Below are 10,490 nucleotides of genomic sequence, written 5' to 3' on the forward strand. Positions count from 1 at the left end.
GGAGACAGCTGTGTGTCAGGTGCCTCTGAGCCCCTAAATGCTACCGATGTGCAGGTTAATTGGTGCCTTGCATGGTTTCCTCTGCCATCGGCGTATGAATGTGTGTGTGAATGGGTGAATGTAATGCACATGCGGTGGCTTGAAGGGCCGACGTATAACTGTTCAAGCCTTCTTGATATGGTACAGATTTCCATGGGAAGGCTTTCACCCAGAGCTCCATATATGGGGACAACCTATAGCCCCATGTATGGAGACAACAGCGATATCCAGCGATGACATCAGACTAATGTCATCAGCGATGACATCAGACTAAATGTAGAAACCATATATGGCTTTTTCTTTCCTTTCCGCCATCGTCCCATTTCGGCGTTTAGCTCGGCAGTCACCATGGGAGCCCTCAGACCCCTCACTAAGCCCAAGATCGTGAAGAAACGTACCAAGAAGTTCATCCGCCATCAGTCTGACAGATATGTCAAGATCGCGAAAAGCTGGCGTAAGCCCCGGGGCATCGACAACAGGGTCCGCAGGCGCTTCAAGGGCCAGATGCTGATGCCCAACATCGGCTACGGCTCCAACAAGAAGACCAAACACATGCTGCCCAGCGGCTTCAAGAAGTTCCTGGTCAACAACATGAAGGAGATGGAGGTGCTCATGATGAGCAACAAGACCTTCTGTGCAGAGATCGCCCACAACGTCTCCTCTAAGAACAGGAAGCTGATCGTTGAGAGAGCGGCGCAGCTCGCCATCAAGATCACCAACCCCAACGCCAGGCTGCGCAGCCAGGAGAACGAGTAGATCCTCTGAACGCCAGGCTGCGCAGCCAGGAGAACGAGTAGATCCTCTGAACGCCAGGCTGTGCAGCCAGGAGAAGGAGTAGATCCTCTGAACGCCAGGCTGCGCAGCGAGGAGAACCAGTAGATCCTCTGAACGCCAGGCTGCGCAGCCAGGAGAACGAGTAGATCCTCTGAACGCCAGGCTGCGCAGCCAGGAGAACGAGTAGATCCTCTGAACGCCAGGCTGCGCAGCCAGGAGAACGAGTAGATCCTCTGAACGCTGCATTATTTTCACAAATTAAAAAAAAAATGTTGACCTGGGAATGATTCTACAAATGTCTTCAAAACTTTAAAAATAATTTTCATGATTTTTCTAAAATAGCAGACCTACAAGCTCGTAGCACGCCACTCGGTGGTGCGCTATATATGAGCTTGTGGATCTGCTATTTTTCAATAGCTAAATTATAACATAATGCTTAAAACACCAAAAGGGGTTCCCGCCCAAAATGGGTTAACCCATTTAGACCTGAGGACGGTTCTACAAATTTTGTCAAAATATATGTAATTGGCCACCGACCGACCCCCATCTGAATATATGTTGTTCCAGGGACCCCCCCAGAAGCAAAGACACGAGTTAAAAGTACAACATATTGCTTAAAACACCAAAGGGGGTTAAAAATGTAATCATGACACGCATCTATAATGAACGAGGGGTTTATGGAGAAACTCCCACTCTAGACTCCAAGTACTTGGCACGAGACACGAGATCAACGCTGACGTCATCATTTGGATCATCAGGTGGGATCCGAATAACGAGACATCACTCTGACAGTATCTGGATCTCCTTATATGGGGATAATGACATCACTCTGACACCACACTGAACAGCATAAAAGAAGGTAATAACATCGACAGCTAATGAGGTGACGATCAAAGCTCTTCTAAGTGATCAAACATGGCGGACCAGGAGTGTGAGAAGAAGGAGAACCCCATGAAGGAGCTTCGCATTCGCAAGCTCTGCCTCAACATCTGCGTCGGGGAGTCTGGAGACAGACTGACCCGCGCTGCTAAGGTCCTGGAGCAGCTCACAGGACAGAGCCCTGTCTTCTCAAAGGCCCGCTACACCGTGCGATCCTTCGGTATCCGCAGGAACGAAAAGATCGCCGTCCATTGTACCGTCCGTGGCGCCAAGGCAGAGGAGATCCTGGAGAAAGGACTCAAGGTGCGCGAGTACGAGTTGAGGAAGAACAACTTCTCCGATACGGGGAATTTCGGTTTCGGCATCCAGGAACACATTGATCTGGGCATCAAGTATGACCCCGGCATCGGTATCTACGGACTGGACTTCTACGTGGTCCTGGGCAGGCCCGGCTTCAGCGTGGCTGAAAAGAAGCGGAAAAGAGGCTGCGTCGGTTACAAGCACCGTATCCGCAAGGAGGAGTCCCTGCACTGGTTCCAGCAGAAATATGATGGCATCCTCCTTCCCGGAAAGTAAAGGACCACCACCTTTTTGACTGTTGTTTGTAACAAACTAATAAAAGAAAAACATAAAAGAAAGAAAATTAGGTGACGAATGCTTGCCATCCTTAGCAATGGTTGATAAACAATTTGGATTGGCATTGGACAATCGCTTTTTGGGGTTTAGCGAAGGCACTCCTACGGGCTGGAGGCGCCACCGGTGGGGTTTAGAGAAGGCACTCCTCACATAGCGGCATAATAATACAAGATAAAGTAGGACACAACAGCAGTGACAGCACACAAATAAGTGTGGGGAGGAATAAATCGACATAATGATTAAATTGGGGAGAAAATTGGGTAATAAGCGCAACACAAAAGAATATAAAAACTACCATAGGACAAGGATATCAGCTGGAGAAGAGATATTTAATCCTTAACAGGACACACAAAACACCTCTACGAATAGTACAACAGTTATGGGCTAGAAAACGTCATTGGTTCTTCTCAGATGGAGAGAGCAAGTGGGAGATAAAAAAGGAGAGGGAGAAAAGGAGAGAGAGAGATAGAGAGAGACAGGCAGACAGACAGAGAGATAGAGATCGTAGTGCGATTGCATTGCCAACCGTAAAACTACAAGACAATTCTTGTTACTGAGCTGTCAACAGCAGAGAGGACTGACTTATAATACAGACGTTCACTAAAACACTAAAATTGTTTCAGGTCTTTGTGTGTTCGGCACATGTGTTGGTCCGTGAAGCAGGAATTTAGGAGGGCCTTCCGACATCATCAATTTGTGTGTGTGTGTGTGTCTCTCTGTGCGAGTGTGTCTGTTGGTGATTTAAAGCCAGCTCATTTTAGAGAACAATTCTGGTCCAAAGTGTGTGTGTGTGTGTGTGTGTGTGTGTGTGTGTGCGCGTGCGTGCGCATGTCCAGTCTGTGCTATAGTTGATTGCAAACAGCAGCTCCCATGCCGTTATCTAGGGTAATATAGTGCTATACTGTTAGCCTACATGACCTGCTGCTAATAGCCCTATCGTTTATACCCACTGTACGTGTTGCAACCATCTTTCACCACGAGAAGTCAGGAGATCGCCCGGAGATGTGAAACCATCGACTGACCACAACAGGACACATAAAACACCTCTATATGCCAGTCGTACAACTATACAGAATGTCTCTTGTATAGGCTACTTCTTTCGAGACACTTTTATAGTGTCAAGTACAGGAAAGAGTGCTTTGTTGTGAAGACAACACACATACACACACACACACACACACACACACACACACACACACACGCACACACATTGCTAAAGGTCAGTGTGACTGTTTTTCAAGTATGAGTGGATGTGGCAGTGAAAATATGTGTGCGTGCGTGTGAGCGTGCGTGCGGAACCAACCCATAAATCCTACCAGTCTAATCTTTTCTGGTATGAGAATAAACTCTGTGTATGTGCGTGTGTTCATGTGTGCGTGACTGCATATTTGTGTGTGTGTGTGTGTGTGTGTGTGCGCGCACCTGACTGTGTGTGTGTGTGTGTGTGTGTGTGTGTGTATTAGTTTTAGGCTTTGGACCTATAATTGCGTTGGTTCTGGAAAAATCATTGTTTCTCAACACAAGTAGAATAAATCAGAACACACACACACACACACACACACACACACACACACACACACACACACAATTTACAATTTACAATTTAGGCATTTAGCAGACGCTCTTAATCCAGAGCGACTTACATTAAGCAAGAACAAAAACATGGGAATACATCACATAAAGACATTTATCATGAAACATGCGTAGCTAAGAAAGTAACAGTGGAATATCTATAATGAAACTATACATATAAGCTATACATCTATACTACTATGCTACACATATGTACTATGACGTGCTATGACTACTAGAATTGCTATCTAAGGGGGTGGGGTAAGTGCTATGGGCCATGATGGAGTCTGAAAAGGTGGGTTTTCAGACTACGGCGGAAGATTGGGAGTGATGCTGCAGTTCTGACTGCAATGGGAAGTGCATTCCACAGTTTTGGAGCCAGAAGGGAGAAGAGTTTGGGACGTGTGGAGCGTTGTCCCGGCGTTTTTAGTGAGGGTACTTCCAGCTTCCCTGCGTTGGCTGATCTGAGTGAGCGGGAGGGTTTGTAGGGTTCGATCATACTTGCAAGATATGGGGGAGCCATACCTTTGGTTGCTTTGAATGCCAGCATCAGGGTTTTGTATTCTGTGCGGGCAGCGACCGGGAGCCAGTGGAGGGAGCGGAGCAGGGGGGAGACATGTGAGAATTTTGGCTGGTTGAAGACCAAGCGAGCTGCAGCATTTTGGATCAGCTGGAGAGGCTTAAGTGCACATGCTGGTAGGCCAGCACACACACACACACACACACACACACACACACACACACACACACACACACACACACACACACACACACACACACACACACACACACACACACACACACACACACACACAGTTTCCCATTAGTATATTGTTCCTATGGTTACCCTACCACAGACTGAAATGCAGACACCGTTAACACGGAGGTTTGTCCATAAAGCATATTTGTATGGTTAACGTGTGATGAATGGCACTCAATGGAAGTCAATGAAATAGCACAACGCCATAATTCAATTGAACACACACACACACACACACACACACACACACACACACACTTAGAGCCACCAAATCTGTGCTAATGGAAACTAATGTTCTCTCAGCTTCTCCTCCTGACATACTGTATCTCATGCCTCTTTTAGACGGCGACCATCTCCAGATAAAACGGCAGAGTCCTGTTGCGTTCTCAATTTTTATTGACCCTTTACACGAGAACGCACACTTTATGAAAACGCTATAACGTCGCTAGGTGGCGTGTCACCCACGTACAAGAAGAAGAACCCCTTCACGCAACCCAGAGCATGCAGGCAGAGCGCGCCACGGGATGGTTATACCGTATATGTTTTATAATACATTAGGCTACATGAACGCTGCTCCCGCGGCTGCCGCCTATCACAAGGCTTTTTATTTACATCATGGTTTTACATTCACCATCGCTGATGAGCAGTGCTTTGTAGGCGAGGAGGGAGGCTTGTTCAGGAACTCCATTATATCATATATATATATCTATGTATGGCTCTGCATTAATGTAATAAACATATGCGCTAGTGAGCCAACGTGAGCCATGATGTCATAAGTTTTGCGGATTCAACGTTTTGCCTGTTTACACGGAGAAGGGATAAAACGGCGTTCTCAAAGATTTCCACTCTGGAAGGTGGTTTCACTTTGTTGCGTTTTCACCTCCTGAAAACACCATTCTCGTCTAAAGGGACACCAGCAAACGATACTTTATTTAGCCGTTTTCTATGAACACCATTCTCGTGTAAAGACCACCTTAGGAGCAAAGATTCACATGTTTCCGTATGAATATATTAAAGTAACAATGTCATTTACAGGGGTGTCCTGAGCCCAGAAGGTTTTCCCCTCACCCATGGCTTCCGCATGCAGTTTGAGGGTAAATAAATGGTAAACAGTGCATTTATACAGTGCTTTTATCCAAAGCGCTTTGCATATAGATTGTGCATTAATACATTCACCGGTTCCCACACCGATGGCGAAGGAAACCACGCAAGGCACCAACCAACCTGCACATCGGGAGAAATTAAGAGGTTCAGAGACTTTCTCAAGGTTCTCATGCTGCTGCTCTACCTACCCCTGAGGGTTAGGGTTAGTATGGGGCTCTATGGGGTTCTATGGGGCTCTATGGCCGGAATATTGGATGTATGGGAGTCGGATTATTGGGACATCGGACTACCGCTATACACACCTACATATACCACAGGCTCACAAAGCGTTGCGATGCATTGTGAGCCTGCGATATATTGTGTGTAAAGTTTACATTTTATGGAACTATAGAGGAAGGGGTCATTTAGGTGGGACCTCCAGGGAACACGAATGAGCTGGTGAGCCGTGTATTTTTGATCTTTCAATGTCAGAGAGGAGACCCCTTGCATATAAATCAGCTGATCCTCATCATATCTCACATAGTGTTATTGACAACCTCTGATATGCATCAATACGCATAGCGGTCGGGGGAGAGTGTGGCCGTGCGTTGACATTTACAGCCGAGGGGTGGGTAATGATTTCTGGCCAGTGGTTTTCTCGTTTAATTTAATATCCCCGACATGCAAGGTGAGCTGCTATTTTATGACATGTCCGGGTAGGTTCAATGGCATGTCTGGCCATTTCTATTAATTCACTGAATCATGGCGAATCGATCAGGGGAGATTTACAGCGCTATGTGAAATTGAGTGGTGTGGCTGGAGACTTTGCACAAGGTTTTTCGAGCTATCTCGTGGAAGCTGTGTGGATATACAGTACAGTATGCACTGTGGTGAACTCAAACTGTCACAAACATGGAAAAGTGATCAGTTCTCAGCCTAATTAGGAGATTGTGCTGGTCCACAAGTTATGTGTGTGTCCCCGGAAAATGCCAGCAGTATCAAGGAAGGGGCATTTTTAGCCAGGCTAGTGACAAGGCTCTAAGGATGGTAACGTCGGTCTGTCCAACTCCGAACATACTGTCTAGATTACCATGGGACTTGATGTGCACTTTCATGTTTCTGCTGCTGTTGGGCAGTAACCACCCGTCTATATTCTAACTTTTTATGTTTTTTTCACGAATTAATGCCCTACTTGATCGTACTACGGCTTCACACAAAAGCTTCAAAAGTAGCAGATCCACTTTGAGCTCAGTTGAGAACCTCTGCTCTAGACCAGAAATTACACTGGTTCGGATAGGCTAGCCTATACCTATAAACCATACCTATAATGTAAGAATATGGGTGGTCCCCAGTTCAAATAGGATTATTTTGGGTGTTCGCAGCCTGGCGAACATCCGGCGATGAACCGATCCTGCCCTATACTGTATGCCTAAAACCCCAGAACAGCAGCAGGATGTGTTATGATGAGAAGTTTGAGAACTATGATGCCGCCAGGCAGCAACACAGTTACCAGGGGGAGGCGTTTCAATTCTGGGCCCCAGGACAGATTATCTCACACCAGAGTCCCAGTGTTTGTTAAATAATTCACTCCACAAACCGTGGCATCTCCGAGGCCACCTGCCAGCACCGCGAGGACCCTTGGATTCTTCTTCAAGTGTTTACCCTCATTCAGTGCCAGTGGCTGCAGTTATATTGTGGCAGCCATTTATTCAAGTGTGGAGTTTAGTAAAACAATAACTGAACTATTCTTTTTGTTGCAGTGGTGTGGTGCTGCTGCTACAGTTCTAACCTTATGCCTTAGCATTATTTTCATGTGGCACTATACAGTTTTATTCTTTGATTGATTGAATAGTACTTTATTAACAGGAAAGTACTGTTCAATCAATACAAGGTCTACTAAGAGGATTTAGAACCCAAGAAAGCCTATGGCTTGTTTCCATTGGGGTCCCTCATATTCAATTCATACTCCATTGTTCTATGGAGAAACAAAGTCTGATGTCACTGCCACTATAGAGGGTATGCGCATGCCTAAAGTGAATGGCAAATCATTTTGGACTTTTCTGTTTGGATATATGAGCTGTCAATGCTAGAAAGTAATTTTTTGGCACTCAGTGGGCCTTCCCGCATAACTTCCTGGTTTGATGATGAAGTCACACGTATACCCTATATAGGACACTATCCCCCATGGGTCACTTTATTTACCTATTGAAAATCCCATAGGGGCATCTTAGTTTGCGTCATATAAGAACTGGGTTCCAAGAATAAATCAAAAACTAATATGAAGCATCAACTGAAAAGCCTAACACTGTATGCAAAGAGTCTAAGAAAATAGAAAAACCCAGACGTTATCAAATGTAACTCAATATCATAAAATGACACAGAGTCACATACCTGACAGAATGGCAGGGCTGGGTTGTAAATCTTTGGAACACAGTTCTTATATAACACAGATCTAGGATTTCCCTCTGGATACTTTGGATAGGGGAGAATCTGTAGAGCCAATGCCATAATAAAACCAGACATGAGAAATGCTCGGAATTATGGAGCAATCTACCTCACATCTTCTCAAGTGTCAATCAGGTTATGAATTGTTACACACACACACACGCACGCACGCACGCACGCACGCACGCACACGCACACGCACACGCGCACACACACACACACACACACACACACACACACACACACACACACACACACACACACACACACACACACACATTAAATAAAATGCATTTAAAAAAGAAGTTGCCTCCTCTCTCATTTATTTCCATCATTGTATTTTTACATGCCCATCCACTCCTTCTCTCATCCTTCTCACAATCATTTAAGAAGCATTCCTCTGTACCCCTCATTTCTCCACATCTCTCCCATCCATCGTTGCTGTGTGTGTGTGTGTGTGCACATGTGTGTGTGTGTGTGTGTCTTGCTGCCTGCAGGGCCCCCCCCCACCTCTCTCTCTCTCTCTCTCTCCAAACCTCCATCTCTCTCGCCTGCCTCAACCTTATCTCTCCTCTAACTTCATACATGGATGTAGGCCTATCTGCCTTTTCTCAATCGCTCACCCCCCATGTCTGTCTGTCTGTCTGTCCATCCACCTCTCTCTAGCTGACTCTTCTCGCACTGCCAGACTGCTTTTCCAAATTCCGCGCGCGCGCGCACACACACACACACACACACACACACACACACACACACACACACACACACACACACACACACACTTCATTGGAGGGGAAACAAATTATTCCAGGTTTGTTTGCCTTTCTCCTGTTTGCTTGCCTCTCTCTCCTCAGTCTTCCTCCGTTCTTGTTCTCACTCTCTCCACTAGACTCTCTCGCTCCTTCTCACCCTTGTATTCAAACGACTGTCTCTCTCCCTCCCTCTCTCACCTTGCCTCCCTCTCTTTCTGTCCCCTCTCACTTTCTCTCTCTCTCCTTCTCCCCCCTATGTATTCTTCCCGACTCTCTGCCTCTCTCTCTCTCTGTCACACACACATACAGATGGGGTACTTTAATGAAATCAGCCTTGCCTGTTCCCATCTGTGTGAGAAATGAATTTTGCCAATTTTCTTTTTTCTTCAAATGGGAATTCACAATGAGACATAAGGCCAGGACGCAGAGGAAAGCCCTACTGAGGTTTCTAGCTCGCCTTCATCGCCTCTTCCCTTTTCCTGATCCCGCGAACCCAACCTCTCTCTCTCTCTCTCTCTCGCTCTCATACACACACCAACCGACATCCTCCGAATCCCCCAAACCATTGATATATTGATCTCACTGATCTCTGGATCTCTTGAAACCACTGTTTGATTGTTTGTCGGGCTTCTTCATGTGTGTAACTCAAAGATCATATCTGGCAGTACGTACTGTACTATATGCTCTCTGCTTTGTGCAATACGTACTGTATGCTCTCTGCTTTGTGTCAGCCTGCCTACAGTAAGTCTTCACCTTGCTCGCTCTCTCTGTCAAAGAGATAATCTCTCGGGGTCTACAGTATGTTCAATATTTCACTTTCTTTTATGTGTGAGATATTTGACAATTGATATACAACTACAAATAAATATACAGAACAAAATGCAAGAACCTCATGCCTTGGTTTTATACTTTACGTGTTATTTGAACCTGGAGAACCCCCTCCTCCCCAAAACATACAAATTCAGCGAAGTGAAAGGTATATAAACTGTGGTGACGCATGTGCAGGTCAGGGATATAAAATGCATTAGATTCAAAACATTGCGGGTATGAATGGTTCAGTTCACGTCACTCTTAACACCTTCTGATGTCTCTGCGACACGGATGGCGCTGTGTGATAGAACAGAACTCAACAGAACACGGATGGCGCTGTGTGATAGAACAGAACTCAACAGAACACGGATGGCGCTGTGTGATAGAACAGAACTCAACAGAACACGGATGGCGCTGTGTGATAGAACAGAACTCAACAGAACACGGATGGCGCTGTGTGATAGAACAGAACTCAACAGAACACGGATGGCGCTGTGTGATAGAACAGAACTCAACAGAACACGGATGGCGCTGTGTGATAGAACAGAACTCAACAGAACACGGATGGCGCTGTGTGATAGAACAGAACTCAACAGAACACGGATGGCGCTGTGTGATAGAACAGAACTCAACAGAACACGGATGGCGCTGTGTGATAGAACAGAACTGAGACCAAATAATAACCGTGTCGGTTCTTGAAAGGAGTTCAACGTCAAAAGCACAACCGGGAATGTCACACA

General features: G+C 45.9%; 2 protein-coding genes across 2 annotated transcripts; both read left to right on the forward strand.

Annotated features, from left to right (window-relative positions):
• Window positions 1–364: 364 nt before the first annotated feature.
• On the forward strand, window positions 365–797 carry LOC308331366 (large ribosomal subunit protein eL32). Its single transcript, XM_080786783.1, has one exon. It carries the CDS (start codon window positions 388–390, stop codon window positions 793–795), a length of 408 nt encoding a protein of 135 aa, XP_080642909.1. The 5' UTR covers window positions 365–387; the 3' UTR covers window positions 796–797.
• A 931-nt stretch (window positions 798–1,728) lies between these two features.
• LOC308331958 (large ribosomal subunit protein uL5-like) lies at window positions 1,729–2,308 on the forward strand (the record flags this gene model as incomplete). The annotated part of the gene is made up of 1 exon (XM_080787517.1): window positions 1,729–2,308. The coding sequence occupies one exon, from the start codon at window positions 1,729–1,731 to the stop codon at window positions 2,266–2,268; it is 540 nt and encodes a 179-aa protein (XP_080643643.1). The 3' UTR covers window positions 2,269–2,308.
• Between the last annotated feature and the right edge of the window lie 8,182 nt (window positions 2,309–10,490).

The sequence above is a fragment of the Protomyctophum bolini genome, assembly GCF_963924005.1.
Source record: "Protomyctophum bolini genome assembly, chromosome: 17".
Taxonomy (NCBI): domain Eukaryota; kingdom Metazoa; phylum Chordata; class Actinopteri; order Myctophiformes; family Myctophidae; genus Protomyctophum; species Protomyctophum bolini.